This window comes from Geotrypetes seraphini, chromosome 1 (assembly GCF_902459505.1).
Source record: "Geotrypetes seraphini chromosome 1, aGeoSer1.1, whole genome shotgun sequence".
NCBI lineage: Eukaryota > Metazoa > Chordata > Amphibia > Gymnophiona > Dermophiidae > Geotrypetes > Geotrypetes seraphini.
In genome coordinates, this window is record NC_047084.1 from 211,597,525 (window position 1) to 211,623,578 (window position 26,054).

General features: G+C 43.0%; 1 protein-coding gene across 3 annotated transcripts in view; it reads right to left on the reverse strand.

The window, feature by feature from the left end:
* The window catches only part of PDGFRA (platelet derived growth factor receptor alpha), a 92,535-nt gene that overhangs the window by 38,997 nt on the left and 27,484 nt on the right, over nucleotides 1–26,054 (reverse strand). For 2 of the 3 annotated variants that reach the window (XM_033945368.1, XM_033945376.1), the window contains exons 2-10: nucleotides 20,921–20,984; nucleotides 17,070–17,387; nucleotides 14,116–14,382; nucleotides 12,433–12,563; nucleotides 6,871–7,042; nucleotides 6,563–6,752; nucleotides 4,238–4,353; nucleotides 2,707–2,833; nucleotides 2,402–2,595 (exon numbers count right to left, since the gene is read on the reverse strand). In XM_033945368.1, coding sequence (XP_033801259.1) covers nucleotides 2,402–2,595; nucleotides 2,707–2,833; nucleotides 4,238–4,353; nucleotides 6,563–6,752; nucleotides 6,871–7,042; nucleotides 12,433–12,563; nucleotides 14,116–14,382; nucleotides 17,070–17,387; nucleotides 20,921–20,972 — 1,567 coding nt within the window. In that variant the 5' untranslated portion in view covers nucleotides 20,973–20,984. Of the gene's footprint in view, nucleotides 1–2,401; nucleotides 2,596–2,706; nucleotides 2,834–4,237; nucleotides 4,354–6,562; nucleotides 6,753–6,870; nucleotides 7,043–12,432; nucleotides 12,564–14,115; nucleotides 14,383–17,069; nucleotides 17,388–20,920; nucleotides 20,985–23,353; nucleotides 23,719–26,054 lie in introns of those variants that run through there. The other variant, XM_033945358.1, reaches the window with a different exon arrangement.

Below are 26,054 nucleotides of genomic sequence, written 5' to 3' on the forward strand. Positions count from 1 at the left end.
TCCAGGCAGGAACTGGCTCTAAATATCTAGGACTAGCTCTCTTGGTGGTAAGCAACACGTTTACCTCTGTCAACTGAATATTAAGCCCACTGCTCAATACCTAAATCCTCAATACCTAAATGTGTGGAGTGGAATACCATTGTTTGATCTTTTGGTGACTCCTCCTTGTTTTTTCTTTTTTGTTTTTGATTGGTTGAAAGTGTCTGACGTCATTTTGGATCTGCTTTTAAGCCCGGTCAGTTGCCTCTGCGGGCTCTCCTGCTTCCCTACCAGCCGGTTCTGCTCCAGCCTTAAGATCCTGATGAAGAGTTTCACCCGAAACCGGTTGATCCAATGACTATTCTGGTCTCCTGCAATTCTCATTGACTTCATTTGGCTCACTTTAAAAGCTAAGTTGGCTGTGGTTTCATTTTGCATCTTGGGGATTAGGCTGGGGAGGACTCTATGAGTGGGTTTTCAGTTTGATTCACTCTCTCACTAGTTCACTGTTTGTGACTTATTTATTGTTATTAATTCTGCACAGTTGATTTTGCACACTAGGGACGCCCGATGATGGTGTGCAGGCGGGGTGATTCACTTCCGTCTTTGTAAGTGGAAGCGCTGGAGTTTGTTCTCCCGTCGCTAATAACCTCACACTGAGAGCGTCCCTACTCCTTAATTGACATTTGGTATTTGTGTGGTTTGGTTTGTTAGCAGTGATTAGCTGATAGACACACTCATAGAGTCCTTACTGACATTTTTTGCCTTCTTTTTTGTATCTTTTTAAGCACCTTTTGGCAAACGTAGAGGAGTTTATAGTATCAATACCTAAATCCAGCACCAGCAGCCAATTTATCCAGATGAATGACTTGGAATGTTGATCCATTATTATTATTATTATTAATGGGGGACAGTTAGTGAGATAATTCAGTTCTAGAATACCTCCATCCAACTGCATTCTTTAGAGAAGATCACATGTCCCACTCTCTAACTAGAAGGATTTTATGAGAATGTAGTGGTTAGAAGAAAGAGATCACTGGAGGACATCATGTTTAGGAAGATCGAAGGAACCAGGCGAAGAGGGCAACCTGCAATCAGTTGCTGGAGGACCTTACCAGACTAGCACAAAACTGATTTTTTTTTAGATCTCTAATTTGGCAAGATGCTAGGACTCGAACACAAGTCAATGGCGCTTAACAACAAGTGATTAGAATCATGAGGGCAATGCTTCATTTTATTGTACTGTTTCATATTTGTATACCATCTTGATTGGCTTGTCCAATGAGAGGGTATATAAAATGTTAAACATAAATAAGAAATGCTACACAAATGTTCATCAAACTGATAAGAACATAAGATTTGTCGCTGCTGGGTCAGACCAGTGGTCCATCGTGCCCAGCAGTCCGTTCACACGGCGGCCCTTAGGTCAAAGACTAGTGCCCTATTTGAGTCTAGCCTCACCCGCGTATGTTCTGGTCCAGCAGGAACTTATCTAACCTTTTCTTGAATCCCTGGAGGGTGCTTTCCCTTATAACAGCCTCTGGAAGAGTGTTCCAGATTTCTACCATTCTCTGGTGCAGCTCATATGGAGAAATTGGATCATGAAACTGGTTAGCAGCGGGGCAGGAGTTTGGAAAGCTTGCTCCTGCCCACTGCACCTCCACCTGTGATCGGCAGAGGACCCGCTGCACCTCCACCAGATCGGCAGAGGTATGAAGATAGGGCAGGGAGGGAGGACAGAGGGCAGAGCCTGGGAGGGAGAGTGCAGAGTATGACAGGGGAAGGAAGGAAGGGTGCAGAGCCTGACAGGGGAGGAGAGGATGGAAGAGTGCTGGGTGCAGAGCCTGACAGGGGAGGGGAGGATGGAAGGGTGCTGGGCGCAGAGCCTGACAGGGGAGGGGAGGATGGAAGGGTGCTGGGCGCAGACCCTGACAGCGGAGGGGAGGAAGGAAGGTTCCTGGGTTCAGTGCCTGACAGGGGAGGGATGGAGGGAAGGGGGCTGGGTGCAGAGCTTGGCAGGGAGAGGGCTGGGTTCAGAGCCTGACAGGGCAGGACACTTGAATATTAAGCCACCCAACTTATATTCGAGTCAACCATTTTTCCTCCTTTTTGGGGGGGAAAGGGGGGTCTCGACTTATATTCGGATTGACATATATTCGAGTATATCAAATTCCATGACCCTTTACTCTTTGAAGTAGCTCTAGTTTTGCCAATGGCACTGATTCATCATTAAAGAAAACTCTGTACCTAGAAAAAAGTCGTGTAAATAATGCCACAGGACTTTTACTTAGTCCTCAATCCTGGCCCTTAACACCAATGAGCTTCACTGAAATTTTTTTTGGCTAGTACTGTTTGTGGAGAGCTGTTCCAAGTCTTTGTGTAAGCAAAAAGAGAGAGCTTAAAGGGATTACTCTATACTCACTAGGAGCCACTAGTTTCAATTCTCGAGCTGCAGTTCCAAGATCATTCTTTGCTATGCATCGGATTGCCAGAGTTTCTTCTACTTTCTGGAAGGTCACCTGACTTTCCACTGTGTTTTCTTCATCCAAATGTGTATCCATGCTAATATCAGAAGCGTTGATTGTCAGAGGCGCCCAAGAGCTCTCATTGTTACACCTGCAAAAAACATCATCAAATTCAGTAGATGTCAGAGTTTCTGAGATATGTTTGAGTAAGTTAAAGAAAAGGTCAACATTTGTACTGGAAACAGCCATCACTTTCTCTCACTTTATAATGCCTTTGCAAACCATCCATTCAACTGCAGGGACAGGCATCCCTTTCGCCAAACATTCCACTTTCTGTTCTCCAGAAGACCCATGATGATCATCCACCAGATCTAAAATCAAAGCTGGAACTGCAAGAGAATAGTCAAATGGTGTCTGTCAAAATGGTTTCTTCAACTATCAGCACTAGCTAAAGAGCTCATGACTTGATATGCAGGCAGCATATACAAAATGAAATAAAATATAAACGTACGTAATCTTAATACAAACTCCTGTATAGCACAATAATCTCCCACCCAAATTACGCTGCCAGAGAGGGCCTTAAACTGTAATTTTGTGCCTGTGGGCTGAGCAAACCTGCCAAATATACTAGTTTACCCACCACTAAACAGGGGTGTCAAAGTCCCTCCTCGAGGGCCGCAATCCAATCGGGTTTTCAGGATTTCTCCATTGAATATGCATGAGATCTATTTGCATGCACTGCTTTCATTGTATGCTAATAGATCTCATGCATATTCATTGGGGAAATCTTGAAAACCCGACTGGATTGCGGCCCTCGAGGAGGGACTTTGACACCCCCGCTCTATGCTCATATCTGTTTATTTACAATAGCTCAATATACCACTAATCTGAAAATTGTAGCAAAGTAGTTGACAATATTTAAAAAGCTCCAGTGAGGGCAAGAGAAACAAAGAAAGAAAAAGTAAAAAGAGGAAAATATATAGCTTTATGTTATATGAGTACTCGGGCAATTTCATGAAAAGGTAGTGTGCTAAAACAATGGTTCCCAACCCTGTCCTGGAGGACCACCAGGCCAATCGGGTTTTCAGGCTAGCCATAATAAATATGCATGGAGTAGATTTGCATGCCTGTCACTTCCATTATATGCAAATCTCTCTCATGCATATTCATTAGGGCTAGCCTGAAAACCCGATTGGCCTGGTGGTCCTCCAGGACAGGGTCTGGAACCACTGTGCTAAAACACTCTTACTTGCCAAAATGCATGTTAAACTTATTCCCACATTTTTTATACATTTTAAGCCCATTCCCATAGTTCATTTTTGAAGCACAGAACATTTTTGCTTAAAAAATGCACAGCATATACAGTAAGAAAGAAAAGGGAGGAGTTGAATAGTTCCAGGCTCCCATGTGATATACAGGGGCATTTTCGATATGACTTCGAAATCTGAGTTTAGACGTTGTGTGGAACATGCATATAAATCCAGTATCAAACATTCTTGTTTTCAAAACTGCAAAACATTTATCTTGTTTTTTTGAAAATGGATGTCTTTGTGCTCAGTGCGTCATTTATTAACTCTTTTTGGATTTTTCTTGGGGAAAGAAGAGGGTGAGCCCACCTGCTAACACTTCTTTTCCCCAGCTGCAGGCATCAAGTGCTAACCGAGGGGACTGACTGAAATTGCTTTCAGGAGACTTCAGGCAGGTCAGGCACTGGACCCAGAACCACCCTGAAGAGGATGTTACATATTAATACCTCTGCAGAACCTGGCAAGGTTCTTTCACTAGAGGCTCACCTTTGATTTGCAATGAAAATGTATAACTTTTTATCTCATCGCCATTCTGAGCTACAATAGTGTAGAATCCACTGTCTTCTTCTTTGGCACGAATCAGTTTTAATCTACTTTCATACCTGTAAAAATAGATGGAGATTGTTTGCTTTAATTCACTAATGGACACTTGGCAGGTACTAACAGCTACCACACACTAGGACAGACAACGTGTTAAAAGTCTCATGCTAACCACAAAGCATGGGATGGAGCAGGGACTGGTCATAATATGGGTGGAGACTGGTTGTGGATTTCATATGGGGGGAGAGTGTGGCGCAATGGTTAAAGCTACAGCCTCAGCACCCTGAGGTTGTGGGTTCAAACCCACGCTGCTCCTTGTGACCCTGGGTGAGTCACTTAATCCCCCCACTGCCCCAGGTACATTAGATAGATTGCTTACTAACTGCTGCACAGTAGATACTGTGCTTACTAACTGCTGCACAGTACAGAGCCTTAACATTTCTTCATCATGAGGTGTTGTGTATGTGTGCTCATGACTATGTGCAAGCAGGGTCATTCGAAGTGTATCATCCCTAGGTGAACTTTCAACCAGCCATGCCCTCCCCCCCTCAGCATCTTTCCTTCTGCCCCTCATTCCTTCAGGTTGCCAGTATCTCCCATTCTCCTCTATCCCCTTTCTGCCCTCCAGTAGAGAGTTGCACGGGTACAGAAATGTCACCCTTCCCCAAGGGAATCTAACCCATCCCCTCTAGTACCCATTAAGATTCATTAAATCCCCACCCATCCCCACAATTAATCTCTTCTATCCCTACCCATACCCACAGGAGTCAATGCTATTATTTAGTTGCTTGTAGCCATCTTGTTTTCTCCCAATTCCAACAGCTGCCCATGGTTTTTTGGGATGGTATTTACTATTCGACCAATGAGTGTTCCAAGTCTTAGTCTGGTGTTCCAGCTGCCTCTCTGAGCATTCCAAACCTAATTCTGGCCTTTCAACTGCCTCTCTCCATGTTCCATGCCACATTTCTTAGATCATTCTGAGCCTCATTCTGGAGTCACCAGAGATATTGACTACACTACAGCGGGGATCCCATGACAACTTCTTCCATCCCTTAATCCCATGGCAACTTCTATCTCTGCAGGTTCCCTGTGATTCCCATAATCCCCATTCCCATGGAGCTCTCTACCTCCTAGATCAGGCCTGCACAACTCAAAAATTAACCGGGGCCGAAACAAAGTCAGAAGATGTAGCGAGGGCCACAGGCAGTGGCCACGGCTTGAGGCGCCCGGAAGTGTGCAGACTTTGCCATAATGACATCACGAGCATGCATGACATCATCGCGTCGACATCTGTGCATGCGCAGAGGCCCTCCAGACGGGCCCTGAGATGCCAGTAGGCCCTAGATGATTTGCATTTTATATCCCCTTCTCTCTCCAACCTTGCTTTTCAGTCACTGCCCTACCTGTTCCCCGATCGGTTCAAAGCTTGTATATGAATTGGCATTGTTCAGGTCCTATAAGCACAAGATGTCCCTCAGGTTCTACCATGTCAAAACACTCACCCCCTCAGCAAACTTCCTATCAGAAGGAGGGAGGACAGAGCTGGCCAGTTAAGTTAATAGAAGGCAAGGATAGTACTGCTATTAATGCGGTCTGATTTGCCCACTAAATTTAGCCGGTCGGCACTTGAATATTCATGGCCAGCTGGCTAAGTCACGTGAAATAGCCAGTTAGGGGGAAATTCTAGAAACAGCGCCTAAGTTATGTAACAAATGCCATTTAAAATGGCAGAAAACAGCACCATTAAAGCGCCTATTGTGTCTAATTAATATGCACCGGAATCATGCCTACATAGGTTCTGTAGACCGCAGAATGCCACTGTGGGGGTGGCTAACACCGGAAGAGGCATTAGGCGGCCTAAAGTAGCTACGTAAGCGTGATAAACACCAGGAATATAGGCCCAGAAAACCCTGGTCTACATTTCTGGTGCCAATCTTTCACGCAGGTATGATTCTCTATAGGGTACTGTCACGTGATTGACACGTGATCGGCAGCCATTGTTTAGGCTGCTGCTAATATCAGTGCCCTATAGAGAATCCAAGCCTTGGTGAATAGCCACTAACCATGAATATTCGGCAGAGATAACTGCTATTTCCTACTGAATATTAGCAGTTAGCTGACAAAACACTATTTAACCAGTTAGGAGCCTATTTTATGAATGCAGAAGCATGCAATAGATGCCTTTTTGATATTACCCATAGGTGCCTTGATGTTACATAGAGGTTCTCTTTATGTCGAGGTAAAGCAATTGACCCCCTCATCCTTGCTTACCTGGTTTCTTCAGTCGGCATCAGTGTAGCAATGATCTCCGTAAGGTTCTCAATCAGAGTCACATTGTCCTTCAGCCAAAACACTTTGGGAGGTGGGTAGGCTTGCACATCCACTGTGAACTTTTTGACTTCATGGAGATTTGCAGATTCCACTATTCCAAATTTAGGGTCTAGTCTAATGAAACCTTTCTCTGTAAAAATTATTTTTTTAAAAAAAATTTGATAACCTGTTAGTTTTACTTACAGATGGGTTAAGACTGTTGTGAATCTATGCATTAAACATTGGGTCCTGTAATAATTATATCATACCATGAACTGAAATAGATATTTTCTTCATTTCCGTGGCATCCTGTGTGGCATGTATGACTGTACATTCATACTCCCCAGTGTCCTTCTCTGAAGCATTGGCAATGGTCAAAGTGTACTCTAACTTCAAGGATGGTACTTTGGTTTCTTCGAGTTGAATAATGCCTCTTCCTTTCTGCATTTAGAGAGAAGTGCAAACTTGCTTGAGAAAAAACACTCCTGAAAAAATTGAGAGCACTTGGAAACAGTGGCCTGGTGAGGGTAGGAGGCACCCAGGGCATCACCTCCTTTCCACCCCTCCGCTCCTTCTGCACCCCACATGCCACCCTTGCGCCCTCCCTTCCTACCTCTGTACCTCTTTAAATCTTCACCAGAACGAGCAGCTTCTCCAGCCTGCTGTCTGTGCTGGTGTTGGCTTTCCCTCTAAGGCAATGGTCTCAAACTCACGGCCCGGGGGCCACATGCGGCCCGCCAGGTACTATTTTGAGGCCCTCGGTATGTTTCTCATAATCACAAAAGTAAAATAAAAGTTTCTTGATCATATGTCTCTTTAGCTATAAATGACAATATTATTAAGACTTAGCCAAAAGGAAAGATTTATAAACTATAAAGAGTTTTACCTCATGCAAAATTGTCATTTCTTTAATAAGACATTAACTATTTTTTTCTGCGGCCCTTCAAGTACCTACAAATCAAAAATGTGGCCCTGCAAAGGGTTTGAGTTTGAGACCTCTGCTCTAAGGTCACTTCCTAGCCCCACGACCAAGAAGTGATTTCAGACGGAGCCAGGCCAGCGTAAGCAGCAGACTGAAGTAGTTGCTTGCACTGACAAAGATTTAAAGAGGTACAAGAGGAAGGGAGGGGGCAAGTGTGTGTGTGTGTGTGGGCGGAGAGGTGTCGGCGCCTCCACCAAGACAGCACCTGGGGGCGGTCCGCCCACCCCCACCCCTTACTACGCTACTGCTTGGAAAGTTTTGAAATAAGTATGGTATTTAGACTTATTGATCAATCCTTAGTTCTTTCACAGCTGGACTCTTGCAATGTCATTTTCTTAGGTTGTACCAGGTGTCAGAAATGGTGTAAAATTCAGCAGCTAGACTGATTTGCTCTGTATCTAAACACTATTGATAAAATTATATCGGTTCCCAGTTGAAGCTAGGCTACATTTTAAAGTTTGTGATTTTGCTTTTAAGTTTTATAAGGAGAATTACCAGCTTATATGGCAGATCATTTCCAACCATTCTCAAGTTTATCCTCAATGAATATGAGAGAGAAGCTACTGATAGGTTTTCCATTGCTGAAATCCATAAAATATAAGAACATAACATAAGAACATAAGCATTGCCTCTGTTGGGTCAGACCAGAGGTGAGGTCCATCACGCCTAGCAGTCCGCTCACACGGCGGCCAATCTTTCAGCATATGAAAGGTTTTCCATACCTTTTATCAATCTCGTCGCTCTTTTCTGTACCCTCTTGAGTATCGCCATATCCTTTTTAAGGTACGGTGACCAATATTGGACGCAGTACTCCAGATGCGGGTGCACCATCGCCCGCAGGATAACTTCCTTTGTTCTGGCTGTAATACCCTTCTTGATAATGCCTAGCTTTCTGTTCGCCTTCTTAGAGGCCGCTGCAGACGGCTTCATTGTTTTGTCCACCAGTACCCCTAAGTCCTTCTCTAGGCTACTTTCACCCATTACCAGCCCTCCCATCGTATAGCTGTACATCGGGTTTCTGTTTCCTACATGCAAGACTTTACATTAAAGTTCATCTGCCATTTATTTGCCTACTCTCCCAGTTTGTTCAGGTCCCTTTGTAAATCTTCACAGTCCTCTTTAGTCCTAACCCCACTAAAGTTCTGTGTCATCTGCAAATTTTATAACTTCGCACTTCGACCCTGTTTCTAGGTCATTAATAAATACATTGAACAGCAGCGGTCCGAGTACCGACCCCTGAGGAACACCACTCGTGACCCTTCTCCAGTCCGAGTAGTGGCCCTTCACTCCTACCCTTTGCTTCCTACCCGCCAACCAATTTTTGATCCATCTATGTACCTCTCCTTCACCCCATGGTTCTTCAGTTTCTGTAGTAGGCGTTCACGGGGTACCTTGTCGAAGGCTTTTTGAAATCCAAATATATGATGTCTAGGGGGGGGTCCCCTTTGTCCATTTGTTTGTTAATTCCTTTGAAGAAGTGCAATAAGTTCGTAAGTTGTTTGGGAATTCTTTATCCTACCAGGCTGGACTAATTTGGAACACTCTTCCTTTATGCTGTTAGAAGAACTACAGGTTATCTTTGCTTTAGAAAAACTATTGAAAGCTTTTTTGTTTAGAAAGCATATTTAAGTCTATAACGATGGGATTTTAATTAGGTCTTTTAATTGTCATTGTGCTGATTGTATAGTAATTTTTGTTTTGATGTAATTCTTGAGCTACTTTGAACCTGAATAGTAATTGCGGGTTATAAAAGATATTTTTAATTTACATGTACTGCCCTGAATAAGGGAATCTCTTAATATGTACCCTATTTAATTTTTGCACCCCTCCCCCAAATAGTATTATCAAACATCTTCTACTTCTGCCACTTATGCATTGTTCACAGTTCCCTCTTTTAGGGGACTTTTTGCCAAAGTGCAGGAAAGTTTTGCACTTACCATTTTTTAAGAGCTCAAATTACTATACAGGTTTGGACAAGTTCCTGGAGGAAAAGTCCACAGTCTGTTGTTGAGAAAGACATGGGGGAAGCCACTGTTTGCCCTGGATCGGTAGCATGGAATATTGCTATACCTTGGGTTTTGGTCAGGTACTAGTGACCTGAATTGGCCACCGTGAGAACAGGCTACTGGACTTGATGGACCATTAGTCTTACCCAGTAAGGCTATTCTTATGTTCTTATGTAAGCACCGACTGACTGCCTATAGGACATGCCTCTCGCAGCAAGAGGCACATCCTGTAGGCCAATGTATCGCAAACTGTGTGCCATGTCACACTAGTGTCTCTCCTGAGATTTCAGGGATGCCGCGAGACGCTGGGGAGGAGGAGAGGCGCCAGTGCTGGCTGACTGCCTACAAGCAATCCTGTAGGCAATCAGCCGGTGCCAGCGCCTCTCCTTCTCTCCGTTCATCTTCCCCGCCAGCACCCCTTCCCCCACTGGCGGCTCAGGGCTCATTTGGACGGCCTTTGCGCATGCGCGAACATCGATGTGTGTATCGATGTCTGTGCACTTCCAGATGCCTTATGCCACAGCCACTACGTTTAGTGTGCCGCGGCTTGACAAAGATTGCGGGACACTGTTATAGAATATGCCGGATTCATGCATAACTTAGGCACAGGCATTTAGGTCTAGTTTTATCTGGCGTAATTGCCTGCACCTAAGTTATGCATCGTACACTGACATTATTTTATTAAAAAAATGTGAGTATCTTGTAGAATCGCGCTAAGTACCACTCTAGTCGGTGCTTATTTTTCAGGTGCCATTTTACTGCTTCCTGTTATGGGTGACAGCATGCAGTAAGTTGCCACATGTTAAGATGCAGTCTATGAAATATTTGTAAATTTTTTTTTCTATTTGTCAAGTTATCAGGCCAGTTATACGCTTGGAGAAACTTTGTTGCAACATTTAGAGTAGGGGTGTCCAACCTTTAGGCTTCCCTGGGCCACATTGGCTGAAAAAAATGTTTCTGGGGCCACGCAAACGCTGCAGCAAGATAGAGGAGGGAGCTGGCAAGACTGTAAACACCAGGGGGCAGCAGAGGAAAACAATGCATCGTCCTTGACCAGGGCCGCACAAAATACTTCACAGGGCCGCATGTGGCCCTCAGGCCGCAGGTTGGACACCCCTGATTTAGAGGGTAATTTTATAAAGTAAATGTTATTCAAATAGGACAATATATACTTTATGCCTCATAAAATTACCCCAAAAGTAAAATTATACACAATAACAGGATTTTATGTAATTGTATAAGAATGTAGGAGTGTTCTAGGCAAAATTTAGGCAGAGCATGGGTGGAATTGTGATTTACATGCTTCCTTTATAAAATATATGTGAGTGTGCATGTGTTATACACATAAATTTGTCCCTTCTGTCAAGATGTAAAAGTATGTGTGCCCATTTAACCCATGATTTCTACTGGACTTATGCACATAGGTGTTTATGGCTCTTATTTTTAAAGCTTATGGATGTCTCAAAAGGCTGAAATGAACATCCGTGTGCTTGAAGCATTAATAGGGATGTCTAATCCTGCAGTATGTCCAAATAGCAAGGGGTGTGTGTTTTGGGCAGGACTAGAGAGGACCTAAAATCTGGATGTCCAACAGCTGTTACCAAGAGATGCAAAAGGCAGGAAAGTCGGTTGGTCCCCAGTTTGAATTTTGGTGGGAAAATCAGTTGACTTTCCTTCTAAAATTCAAATTGGTGATCCACGGACTTTCCTACCTCATTCACCTCAAGCGCCAACCAATCGGGTTTGAGGACCAACTATATAAAAACTGTAGACCACACAGCATACCCTAAAGAAAGCCACAGCATGACAGCTGAAACATCGGTTCTACCTGACAAGATACTATGAGACCTGGAAACCTGCAACAAACATGATGCCAGTTTCAGAAACTGACAGAACCTATAATCCAGCTTCACAGGGGGAACATCTTTAAACTCACCAAAGACTTTCCCATTCTGTGGTAAAAAAAAGAGACCAACTGATTTTCCCACCAAAATTCAAATTTGTGACCAACAGACTTTCATGCCTCATTCACCTCAAGCCCCAACCAATTGAGTTTGAAGACCTACTATATAAAGACAAGCTGCAGACCTCACAGCATACCATGAAGAAAACCACAGCATGATGGCTAAAACGTTGTTTCCACCTGACAAAACACAGTGAGACTTGGAAAACTGTAATAAGCATAATGGCAGATGTGGAAAGCCAGAGAGAACTTATAACCCAGCTTCATGGGGAGAACATATTTAAACTCACCAGAGACTTAATGGGGAAAAAAAAGAGACCAACTGATTTTCCCACCAAAATTCAAATTGGTGACCAATGGACTTTCCTGCCTCATTCACTTCAAGCCCCAACCATCAAGCACGATGCCAGCTGCGGAAACCCTGAGAGAACAGGCCACATCTTGTTCCAAAATATATGTGAGATGGACCTCTGTTTTGGAATTTCTGACTTGGATTTCCCTATTCTGAATAGGCTTCCTTTGGAAAATGTGTTCTTATAAAATAATCCAAGTAATCTGTTATAAAATTACCCTCCACACGTCAATCAATCATTCATGTATAAGTAACTCTGCTTGACGCCACAACTACTTGATGCCCTAATCACTTGGTAGCAGTATTTATTAGAAAAGCATTACAGTATCACATGGTATGTTCATAAGTTAATCAGTGTTTACAGATAATTGCTAAAAATATCAAGCATGTATAAGGTAGTTTTCTTGGCAGCTCTTTTCAACGAGACTACCTTTGTCTTTACAAATACAATCACATGGAAAAACCATCTTACAAAAGGGCTGTGCTTTGTTTTCAGTATCATCAGTAATTCAGAAAAGTGACGTTTACCATGCTCCCTGGATATCTCCATTGCAAATCCACCACTTCATTGTCCAGGACCACACATTTAACTATGATGCTGTCACCAGTTTTGAATACAGTTTTGGGGGCCTCAATATAGACCGGAATCTCCGGTGTAGCTAGAAATAAAATGGGAAAAAGGAGAAATTTAAAAGGATCAGTGTGGTTTTTTTTGTGCTCATTTTATTTCAAACCAGTTCTACTTCCAGCAGTTAAGAGTTGCCGAATATTTCTTATTGACTTCAGTTATAGCTAATGAAAGTAATCTGACTGTTCTGAAGTATATTATTTTTCTTGGCCTGACATACATACTGCATACAAGCTCCAACAGCCTTTAGTGAGTTTCAGCACAGCTAAACACATTAGCCTCTTGGACTGGACATATTATAGGCTAAACTCACCTATTAAAACTTTTCAGCTTTTGGACCACAAAGCTACTGGTTTGTACTAAGCTTTTGTGATCAAAACAGCTAGACACCTCATGTAAGCTACTATTGTCACCCAAGGGAGAATCTATAGAGCTGTTGTCATGATATCTGAGGGGGTCCTGCAACATGTAGAATCATGTGTGCACCTGTGTCTGCCTGGCAGAGTGGATCCCTACCTAAGATTTTAGATAACACAGGTTATAATTTTATTTTATTTTTTTTAATAATAATTAAAAAAAATCATTTTGTCAGGTTTCTGGAAAACGATGCCCTTTGAAGCCCATCTTGCTGCACCACAGCCAAGAAGAGCAGTGGTTGCAGCTGTGGACCAACTTGATTACTATCTTCATCATCATCTCCTGGATCCTGTTGCACCCTGGAGAGTGCAAAACTAACAGGAATCACCAGACAGACCCATGAGATGATGACAGCACATAACGTTGATAAATTGCTTTGTAAGGGGAAGGGTTAAATGCGGACCTCACGGACCTGACGGATCTAAACCTGCGCGTCCTTAAAAATCTGAGGTCCGTGCCGCTTGTAGGTAGTTTCTGGCTCTGACAGACCTTGGTGACAATTTAGTGCTGACGGATCCGTCTCAGCATAGGGAGGGAAAAGTATTAGGATCCGTCAGCGCTAAAATCTCACCGAGGTCTGTCAGAGCCAGAGACTAGTGTGGCTCTAAAACAAATCTTTTAAACTGGTTTTCTGCAGCCCCAGTAAATCAGCTCTGACAGACCTCGATGACATTGTAGCGCTGACGGATCCTAATACTTTTCCCTCCCTATGCTGAGACGGATCCGTCAGCACTAAATTGTCACCAAGGTCTGTCAGAGCCAGAAACTACCTACAAGCGGCACAGACCTCAGATTTTTAAGGACGTGCAGGTTTAGATCCGCGAGGTCTGTCAGGTCCCTGAGGACCGCGTTTTACCCCTTCCCCTTTGTAAGTTGTCATCTTTAAATAATTGTGGATGGGAGAAGGACCAGGAGCTTTGGTAACGCTGTCAAATTTGGGTGTTTGCTTCTGTTTCCACCTTGAGTACACTTTGGGCCTCTTCTATTAAACTGCACTAGCAGTTTTCTAGTGTGGGGGGCCGCGCTGAATGGCCCGCACTGCTCCTGATGCTCATAGAGTTCCTATGAGCGTCGGGAGCAGCGTGGCTCTATGCGCTAAAAACTGCTAGCGTGGTTTAATAGAAGAAGGGGTTTGTGACATTCTGTATATTAAATTGTGAGATTACCTTTCCACGTGTGCACGATGAATGGCTCCGTTTGGAACTCTACACCACTGATGATAGTCTTACAAACATAAGACCCCGACGGAAAGTGACCGAGAAAACCCTGCTTGCTGTCATACAAGTTATACACTCTCTTGAGGTCCTCCGTTTTAAACAAGGTGACCTCTGCATTTGGATCAGTGGTGCGGCATGGGACGATGGCCAAGTCATTCTCTTCCACAACAATAAAATGATCCAGCATTGATGAAGGGACAAAGGCTACAGTTGGGTCTGTTGAGAAACATAAATTGTATTTTGGTTTCAAATGGTCTCTAATATTTTATATATAGAATTAACAGTGCTTTATGCATCAAATACCGCTCAAGACATGTTATTACATTGTTTCTAAACCTGTGACTTTAAATGGCAAAACAATTCTATTCTATTCATTCTTTCCAATAATAAATATATGGAAGATAATTTTAGATCTGAACACATACACACATAGGGGTCCTTTTACTAAGCTGCGATAAGAGCTAGCACAGGCTAATCACTATCTTAAAAGGGTTTACCGCAGGATGTGTTCAGGCAACCTGCAATATATTCATATCAGTGCACACAAATATTTTTATTTTCTATTATTTCAATGGAGGGAACAATTAGGGAGGATGCTCACTTCCTCCTGCCATTGGCCCCTCTTCCCCCACCCGCTCGCTGACACCCCCCACCCCCCACACTGAAAATATGGCAGGAGGGATGCCCACTCTCTCCTGCCATTGTCACCATCAGACCTTCTCCTCCCCTCAAAAAAAAACAAACGGTAGGAGGGATGCCCACTCCCTTCTGCCCCCGGACACCAGCCACTGGTTGCCCCTCCCCCTGCCTCTCCCCCGTACCTTTAAGTTGGGAGCAGTAGGGATGCTCAGTCCCTCCTGCTCCTCCGACCTCCTCTTGCACAATGTGGGTCTTAGGCCCCACCCCGGTGCATCATGTGATGCACATGAGGGGTCCAAGGCCCTGATTGGCTCAGGTGCCTCAGGCTTCTTGGGAGGGGCCTGAGGCGCCTTAGCCAATCAGGGACTTCCTTAGGAAGGAGCCTAAGGAAGTCCCTGTTTAAAAATCGGCCAGAGAATCGTCCAACAACAATTGAGTCACTATCTTTAGTGAATCTGGGCAGCTATCCTCAAATCAGATCCCTCTTTCAATCTTCTCCCCAGTGATCTCTCTTCCAATTATCTACGTGACAGCAAAATTGGAAGATGTTGTTTTTATGTCATGTAAATGAGATATGATTTTATGGATGTTTCATTGTAACTTGCTTAGGTTTTAGGTAAGAAAGAAATTTTTAAAATAAAATAAAAAAATAACACCCCCCACCCAAGAACTCATACCCTGACTCCCTGGAATCTACTCAGGGTTGTCTATTGGTGCATGAGTAATCCCCAATGGCAGAAATCCCCCTCTACTGCCATCCAGATCAGCGCTAGCATCCAAAATGGTACTCATGACTGCTAACAGTATTCTCACAGTACTACCACTAGAGAGCATCCATTGTATAAGGGGTAAATCTCCTTACAAGGAAGGATGCACCCTTGTGGCAAGACATTTGTGCTTTTCAAAATCAGAAGGTATGTAAATAAACCCAAACCCCACTTCAGCTGTGCCCTCAGCAGCAGCTCTGCTTATTCTGAGTAAAAGTATGTACAGGTTGTTGGTGAGGCCACACTTGGAGTATTGTGTTCTGTTGTGGAGGCCATGTCTGGTGAAGGATATAAGAAGACAAAATGGTCGAGAGGAAGGCGATGAAAATGGTAAGGGGTTTGTGCCAAAAGACATATGAGAAGAGACTGGAAGACCTGAATATGTATACTCTAGAGGAGAGGAGGGACAAGATGGAATTACAGATGTTACCTGAAAGATATTAATATGGAACCAATCTTTCCCAGAGAAGGGAAAATGGTAAAACTAGAGGGCATAAACTGAGGTTGCAGGGTGGTAGACTTATGAGTAATGTTAGGAAATGGTTACTGTGGATAGGCAGACTAGATGGGCCATTTGGCCTTTATCTGCCGCCATGTTTCTATGTTTTTCTCGGAGAGGGTTGTTAATGCCTGGAATGTCCTCCCAAGGAAGAAGGTGGAGAGGATAACGGTGACAGAATTCAAAAAAGCGTGGGATGAACACAGAGGATCTCTAATTAGAAAATTAATGGTACTGGGCAGACTTTACAGTCTATATACTGCAAATGACAAGGTGGTTTGGATAGGCTGGAGTGGACTTCGAAGGCAGCTCCAGTATTGGAAGCTAAGGATAGTACTGGATGGACTTTATGGTCTAGGGCCCAGAAATATATAAAAAAAAGAAAAGACAATTTAATCATAAATTTACAATGTGTGTAACTATTGGGCTAAGTGAAAAGCAGGAGAAGTAAGAAGAAAAATTTTAAAAATTAAAAAAGAAAAAACTTTTAAATAACTTATGAACCAGTTTAGAATAAGTTAAAATAGTGAAATTATTTATGGTATGAGTAAAAATAAATAAATGGGTTTTTTGGCCAATGACTGGAGTTTGTAAACTACGCTGACCAATTCAGTCTATGATAGTACGACTGTGCATAGGTTCCATTTCTGAGGCCTTTTCCTGTATTAAATATATCTTGAATGCATTTCTCTGAAAGAGTGGTAGAGTAATCTATATAGTATGAGATTTTGACAATATAAACCACTCGGGTTTGTTTATTTAGGTTGTAACTATTGGCAACAGGATGGACATTCAGGTCTTTATCTGCTGTCATTTACTAATTTACTATATATAATGGCATCACATAAATATTTTTACCCACATTTGGTACCCATTTCTGTACATAAACCTCCGTTTCCTAAGTATAAATAACTTTTACAATTATTCTTTTAGTGAGTGTTTCATAATCATGGAAGGTATATTTACTGAAGACAGTAATATTACATAGGTCCACTAACCTGGCACATAGATATAAATTTCTTTCCCCTCTATCTCGTGGTCTTCCATTTGACTGTGGTTATGATAACAAGTATATATTCCAGTAAGGGCAAATGAAGCATTCTTCACTTCAAGCAAAGATACAAAAAGGCCACTATTGTTCTCTTCACTTCTGATTTCCAGCCCAGAACTATCTTTGTCGGATTCTGGGTAGTGCCAGCTCAGTTCACTCTCTCCCGTGCACCTCAGAGTAAAGGAGGAATGTGGCTGAACCACCATCTCTTCATCATTGGGAAAGAGAGAAGGCATCACATTCTGGCAGAGGCCTAACAACGGTCCTATGAACAAAAGAAGAAATGATCAACTGAGTTGGCAAGAAAAAACATGTTCAGTAAATCAAGTTTGGAAATCCTGGCCAGCCACTCAGCAGCCATGTTGTGCACAGGAATTGTCCAGAAGGGACTCGCACTTTATGGGCTAGATTCAGTAAATGATCCTGAAAAGTAGGCATCAAAAAACTGCTGTGGATGAATTTAATAAACAGATGGAGAGCAGATTTGGATATATAAATTAAAAGAGGTGGAACCCTGTGGATTAAACAAATCCAGACCATTTGGACGTGGGAGGGACCAGCATTGTAATGGACTGGCCACACAGACATGCCACCAGAGCAGTGGAGCACCTTATGAGTGTACTGCTGTGAACTTTATATAAAGGGTGCCAGAAGTATATCTCACTAGAACCCCCTTAAAATGTATGGTGAGTCCTCCAAACACCCCCATGCAAAAAAAAATCTGCTATACCCACCTGTTTATCACCCCGATAGCCCTTATGGCTGCAGGTGGCACCTATCTGGCAGTATAGTAGAATTTTGGTGAGTTTTGGTGGGCTCACACTTTCTACCATAAATGTAGTGGTTAGAGTGACTTATGGGCCTGGATCCTCCTCTCTATGGTTCATTAGCCCACCCATCAGGCTACTTAAGACACCTGTGTGATGCTCTACTAGGATTTCCCATGCCTGGTGTTGCTGTTCTAGAGATAGATCTTTGTGGGGTGGGAGGAGGTCAGTGAAAGCTTGGGGGGGGGGGGTTCTTTACTTAATCCCTCCAGTGGTCATCCCACCCATAACATGCCTCCAACATGCCCCCCTTGAATTTTGGATGTACAGTGGCCAGGAAGCCTAGCTAGATGTCCAGAAAGTCAGCTTCAAAAATCGTCTCTTGGACGTTTTGGCAATTAAGATGTCCAAGTACCGGTTTATGCCTTTTTTTTTTTTTTTTTTAACATCTGTATTTTTTTGAAAAGGAGCCCCTTTGCCTCTTAGGGCTCCTTTTACAAAGCCGCGCTAGGACCTTAACGCGCGGAATAGCATGCGCTAAATTGCCGCACGCGCTAGCCGCTACCGCGTCCTTTTGAGCAGGCGGTAAATTTTCAGCTAGCACGTGCTATAGCGCGCGCTAATCCGGAGCGTGCGCTAAAACCGCTAGCGCAGCTTTGTAAAAGGAGCCCTTAGTACCTAGTTTTTGGATGCATAACTTTTAGCACCCTTTACAGAATTACCCCCTCAGCCCTCAAGAAAATTTAGAGCTAGAAGGATGATACATCAACGAACATTGCGAAATTAATGCAAAGCTGTAGCTTGGATTAGAGTTATGTTTTACACACCAAAGGCTCACAGTTTTATGGCTTTTAACATCTATTTATTCTATAGCTTCCATCGATGTTCATCATTTGAACATGTATCCATGTGATTTTATGCTAATGGTGCTTATAGTCTATGATGAAAGCGAATTGATTTCATGGGGCTAATTCACTAAAGGAAAGGAATCATTACTGGGCACAATAAACTGGCTTGTGCTAGTCAGTAAGGCCTTATCATGGCGGGCTTTTACAAAGGTGTAATAAAATTAAATGAAATCAAAAAGTGATAGTGAACAAAATTGCGAAGAAGAAAATATGAAGTCATATTATAATATGATGACCATTACAGATTAATCATATAAAAATAAGGCTAATCTGTAATGGTCATCACCATTATTTTATCACTATTGGTTCATATGTTGTAAGGTCACGCATTTGATATTATTGTATCATTATTTATGTTCATTAGGACCCCTGAGGAAGGTGTTGTCCAAAACATGGACCGTGTTGGGTCCCCTGGTTGGTAATAAGGTGGTATATTCACCATATTGCATTAATATTGAAATAAACAGTGCCTGCATCTTGTACATGGTCTGCAGTTTTTGTTTTTGCTTGCTGTTGGTTACTGCAGATTCTGTTGGATTTTTTTTCTTTTTGGGCTTTTACAAAGTGCACTACCAAGCAGTGCATGCTAAATGCCAAGCCGCCCATAAGAATATAAGAATTGCCGCTGCTGGGTCAGACCAGTGGTCCATCGTGCCCAGCAGTCCACTCACGCGGTGGCCCTTAGGTCAAAGACCAGTGCCCTAACTGAGACTAGCCTTACCCGCATACGTTCTGGTTCAGCAGGAACTTGTCTAACTTTGTCTTGTATCCCTGGAGGGTGTTTTCCCCTATAACAGTCTTTCAGGAATTCATCTAAACCTCCCATTAAACCCACTTATGTTAAATCTCTTGATCATTCCACAGCCTGATTGCTTTGAGGAGAGTGTGGCCTAGTGGTTAAAGCTACAGCCTCAGCACCCAGAGATTATGAGTTCAAACCCCACACTACTCCCTGTGACCCTGAGCAAGTCACTTAATCCTCCACTACCCCAGATATATTAGATAGATTGTAAGCCCACTGGGACAGGTAGGGAAAATGCTTGAAGTACCTGTATGTAAGCCACTTTGAGTGTGGTTTTATAACTACAAAAAGGCAGCATACAAGTCCCAAATACTTTGCATGAAATGAAAACAGTTTTTCTCCGATTGTGTAAAATCTGTTCCCAGTTACTTTCCTGGAATGTTCTTTTGTCCTTGTACTATTTGACAAGATGAGGAACTGGTCCCTGTTTCTGGATTACCCCATTTGTGATTTCATAAAAGTTTTTATATCTCCTATCAATAGAATGGGTGGCTCAGCATTTAGATTGCATTGCTTTGTAAAAGGACCGACATGTGTGCTTAGGTGACCCCCTAACAGAGTGGTCTCCAATGCACGGCCCCCCAATATCCTCCATTGTGGCCCTCAAACAGTTGGCTGAAATGCTCTTCAAATCCTGTAAATGTGTTCATTTCAATCTTGCCTACTGCAAACAATCTCTTAACCGTGTTACTCAGGTAACTTATTTATATAATTTGCTTACAGCTGACAATCAAAAATAAAGTGAGATTTCAAAATGCCTCCTTGAAATTGTATAGAATCGATATTAGTATTCATTTTCAATGTTTAATACCCAGTCTGAACAAGTAGATCAAAATTAGGGGTATGTGTAAGCTTTAAATCTTTTGGTGGCTCTCAGAGCTTTCTCCTATTCACAAGAAAAAGTTGGAGACCACTGGACTAGCCTCTCGTTTAAATATAATAGAAAAGAGAGAAAAGAGCTGCGAAAACAGCAGCACTACTCAGGAACAAAATATCGCACGCCGGTAAATAAAGCAGTGCTCAGCCCACATTACTACTGATAGGCAGGTTAAATAAATTTTCGTGTGCATGCGATAATATTTGGCACATCCAGGCTAAATATTGTTAGTCTGAAATTTAGGCCCTCTTTTACTAAGGTGCGCTAACCGATCAGCGCGTGCCAATCGATTTAGTGTGCGCTAAACGCTAATGCACGCATGTTAGTCTATGGACGCGTTAGCATTTAGCGTGTGCTAATTCGATTAGTGCGCGCTAATTGATTAGCGCACCTTAGTAAAAGAGGGGATAAGTGATTCAGCCATGAGGTGTTTATAATTCTTACCTATTATCAGCAAACATCCCCAGACTAGGACTGCTTTGAGGCTGGAAGCCATAACTGGGGACACCTGTAAAAGAAAACCAAAAATCAAAATAGATGTTTCAGGAGCAGCAAGATAACCCCCCCCCCCCCCCTCCTCCTTTTACAAAACTGTAGCGTGGTTTTTAGCACCGGCCGTGGCAGTAACACCTCCGATGCTCATAGGAATTCTATGAGCATCAGAGCTCTTAGCGCTACAGCCAGCGCTAAAACCATGCTATAGTTTTGTAAAAAGGGGGAAGGTGCAGTTCACAGCTATGCCTGAGACTAATTGCATCATAAAAGGAGAATTACTTTTCCCTAAAAAAGCACTGATTAATCATTTTGAACCCAGACTTAACTTTTTGAACCCAGACTTAACTTATTTTACCACTAACTTGTGCTGTTTTAGCAGAGGTCCCATTTTATGTAATGAAATTATAAGGGAAATTTTCGATACGATGCCCAAGTCTGATTTGGAACATTTTGGTCCTGATTCTAGTAACGGCACACTAACCCCCCTCTTCTACGAAACTGCGCTAGCAGTTTCTAACACGGGGAGCCGCGCTGAATGTCCTGCGCTGCTCCCGACGCTCCTAGGAACTCTACGAGCGTCGGGAGCAGCGCGGGCCATTCAGCGTGGCTCTCTGCTCACTCTCTGCGCTAAAACCCGTTAGCGCGGTTTTGTAGAAGAGGGGGTAAGTTAGGCAGCGATAGGCACCCTACTGCCGCCTAACTTGTTTGAATTGGTGATAAATAGCAAGGTAATTGACTGCATCATTTAAAACCAATTTAAAAACTATTTTAAAAAAAGAAGGTGCCTAAGGATGCCTCCGGAATTGGCATTAGGTGTCATAAAGCACCTTCGTAGCCATGATTCTCAAGAAAGATAAGCACGAAAGGTAGGCACCGGAAATGTAAGCCTTTAAACCCCTGGTCTACATTTCTGGCGCCTATCTTTTAGAAAGCGGTGTTTCTAGAAACGGTGCCGTTGCTTGATGGACCTGCAAATCGGTGGCCATTTTTTAGGTGGCTGCCAGCAATGACTCCATTTATAGAATCCGACCCTTTGCGAAAAAATGTCTAAAAATCAATTGACGAACAGAGTGTTTTTCAAAACAGATGAATACCTACTTTTTGTTTTAAAAATTGCTATTTTTCTAAACATTTTTCCAATGTCTCTTTTTTTAGGTAAAGGGGGATGGGACTTGATATACCACCTTTCTATGTAATTACAATCAAAGTGGTACAATTTTCAGAAAAAAAAAAAATACATCCTAGGGAAAAATACACAGAAACAAGTCATTAGGATATTTGGAGGCCAGTGTTTTTAGTAGACTGGCCAAATAGACATCCCAGCAGAGCAATGGGGCAGCCTAGGAGGCACTGGAGTGCACTTCATATAAAAGGTCCCAGGTACAACGTTCATTGTAACTCCCATTGTGAGCCCTCCAGGAACAACAAAAAAGACAACTGTACACCACTACAATATCACTCAAGCCTGCAGGTATTTCCTATATGTAGGTACAGCAGATACTGTGGGGTCTTTTTAATAGGGCGCTCTTACCATTTTAGCGTGCGCTAAACGCTACCATGTCCATTATAGTCTATGGATGCTTTAGCATTTAGCGTGCGCCAATATTTAGCACACGCTAAAACGGCTAGCGCTCCTTAGTAAATGGACCCCTGTATTTGCTAGTTTTTAGAGGACTCACATTTTCCACCAGAAGTGTGCCAGATAGAATGGGACCTAGCCCTGGGTCCCTTTCGCTACAGACCACTGCACCGACCAGTAGCCTTCTTCTGGAACCAGCTTGCTGCGCAGTGGGAATGGCCATCATGTCTGAAGCTGTCATAGAGCCTGGCATGTACTGTCACTGTCACATCTTTAGGGGTGGGAGGGGGGTCATGCCTTAACCTCTAAAGTGGTCATTTAGGGCACCTTTCTGTAACTTAGGGGTCCTTTTATCAAGGCGCGGTAGGGGTTTAATGCGCGGAATACCACGCATTAAACCGCCTGCCGTGCTAGTTGCTAACGCCTCCATTGACGAGGCGTTAGTTTTTTGGCTTGCCGCAGGGGTTAGCGCTTGATGAAATGTCCGACGCGCTAACCCCCGTAGCACGCCATGATAAAAGGAGCCCTTAGTCTATCCAAAACGATGTCAAATTTTTGCCCCCGACGTTTTGGTGGCAGAAAAACATCTAACTTTTGGGAACATTTTGAAAGTAAAGCTTCATAAATGCATTTAAATCTTGTTCGAATACAAATGAAGTAATTAATGTTGCTCTTGATGATATCTCAGTGACAGATTCTTCCAATATAGCTGATATATCACTGATATCAATGTTATTACTTCGTAAATTTCCTACCAAAACTTGGTCCTGTGGATCCATAGTAATTTGTGAAATATAGTATACCTTATTCAAAGGTGGAATCATTTCAGAGGACTATTTCAGAACAACAATTAAATATTTCTTTAACATCTCCAAAGGAGAGATCCTGTTGGCCATAGGAAACTTCAAAAAGAGACGATTTAATCATCTATTGTGGTTCTCAATCTGTTCAATTTTCTAATGAATAGTTAATTTATCTACAACCGTTATGTTCATAAATTCTTGAAGATTCATCACATCACCCTGTAATTGTTGAAATTGTACCGCAGACTCATTCTTCATCTTTTCTACAGTCATAGCCTTAGAGACCATAGATGTTATCTCTTGTGCCAATTTCCTCACTGTTGCAGTCAGCATCTGTTGCAGTCAGCACTGTTGCCTTCCAAATAGCATCTAAAGTCACCACCAATGGAGCCTCCTCAGGCCCAAGAGTCTCAAACCTTCCGAGGGTGCCTTCCAGCGCTAGGCCAATGTTCAAAACTTGCTGACCATTTCCCAGGGCTTCTGGTTCAACCCTAGCTGCTGCGGCTTCCACCGGACATGGCGGTAGACTAGAGTCTGGAGGGGAAAGAGTGACATCATGTCCCAACACAGCTGATGCTCCTTCATCAGACTTCTCAAAAGGGTAAATACCTCCAGTATCAATCACCGTTGAGTGGATGGAGTAGTATTCAAATTTTGTTGACCGGCGAGGAAGATCAAGCCAGCGAGGGTGCAGCTCAAATCACCTCTTTCCTTTTAGTATGAGGCACTTTAGGAAAAGAAGAAAGCAAGGTAAAGATAGATAAAAATTATATCCTTAAAGAACGCTACTGAAGAGACCAGCACCATACTGCCATCTTGGCTCTGCCTCCCACACTTTCGGTGTGAGAACTTACACCAGCCAAAAGCTGTGCAAATGTTTGTGCTCAGCTACTGTAAGTATTCTATAATTGTGTGCCTAAATCCTGAGAATGCCCATGACCCACCCATGCTTTTCTCCTGGCCATGCCATGATTGAGGTTTTAAAAATCCTGAGTGGTGTAAAACAGGTAAGAGTGAATCAATTTTTCACCCTAAGTACAAAACCTGGGGATACTGAATAAAATTACATGGAAATACTTTCAAAAACAAATAGGAGACTACCGTATATCTATCTATCTAATTATTTTTTTAATATACCACTTATTGCCTAAGTGGTTTACATTCAGGTACTCAAGCATTCTAATGTACCTAGAGCAAATGGGGCATTAAGTGACTTGCCCAGGGTCACAAGAAGCAGCGTAGGATTTGAACCCACAACCGCAGGGGGCTGAATCCATAGCTCTAACCACTGCACCACACACTTAATACCAGAGGATGTGGTTACAGTGGTTAGTGTAGCTGGGTTAAGGAAAGATTTGAACAAGTTCCTGGAGGAAAAGTCCATAGTCTTCTATTGAGACAAACATGGGCAAACCCACTGTTGCTACTTTGGAGGTTTCTGTCAGGTACTGTGATCTGGTTTGGCCACTGTTGGTAACAGGAAACTGGGCTAGATGACTATTGTTCTAATCCAGGATGGCTGTTCTTATGTTCTTAAGGGATTGCACAGTGCAACAAATACTTCTCAGTAACCTGTCTCCTGAGTTAAACTCCGTCTTTCATGGATCCTGCTAATCCCTCAGCCCTTTTTAGTCTGTGCTGTCTGCAAATTGAGTTAAGGAATACATTTAAATCATCATTGTGCTTCTCCCTGCTCTCAGCTTTTCCTCTCATTTGGAAAAGTGATTTTGCTTCTTTCAGTAGAAACTGAATCCAGAGACCTTTGTGGCCAGCTGATGTCACCACTTTAGAGCTGCAGGGAGTTAAACTCCTCAGCTCCAGCAGGTAGTGACTGCAAAATGCTGCCATCTGCGAGTCAGCTTAAGAAACAGGATTTTTGCAGGAAGACACACAACCAAACAAGGAACAATGTGACATGCAATAATCCTGTTTAGCCACAGTTGTTAAATAGATTTGCCCAGGCTTACCATTGTAACTAAAACAAGTTAGGAAAAATCTAACTAAGCACAGTGGGCACTGGCTATCCTGGAGAGAACAGAGGTGTGAGCCAGGTCTCCTGATGTCTTAGGAGAGATTCCTGACTGAGACATCCTGAAGTCCTAGGTGAAGAAAGACCATAGTAACATAGTAAAAGAGTGGTCCATCCAGTCTGCCCAACCATACACGCTCCATAAATTAATTATTTAGTTTAAATGGTCCTTTTTCTTAGATATTTCTGGGCCAGAAACCCAGAGCCCTGCCCGGTAGTGTGCTTAGGTTCCATCTACGGGGGGTCATACGCATTGAAGTACTTGATATTGCATGAGCAACAAACTTGTAATAAACTTGAAATTTGTCTTCATCAACACTCAATCCAGCCCATCTTAACCATCCCAGCCATCGAAGTCCTCCCTAGTCCGTCCTCAACTGAATGTCCATATACAGGATACATGGCGTGCAAGCCTGCCCAGTACTGGCCTTAGTTCCTTCAATGTATACCCATTATTTTCTGATTAGAGATCCTGTGTGTTCATCAGACAGGTTTATTCTATTGGCACTGTGGGAGCAGCAGCTGCGCTCACTGACCAGAAGACAGATGGTCAAAGCCCACTGGTATCTTGGTGCATCTCTGGCATGCTTGTCTTCTCCATTGCACACTATCCTCTGTCTCATGCCAACTACAATGAACCTTACTACCAGGTTTCAAGAGTTTCTACTTGCA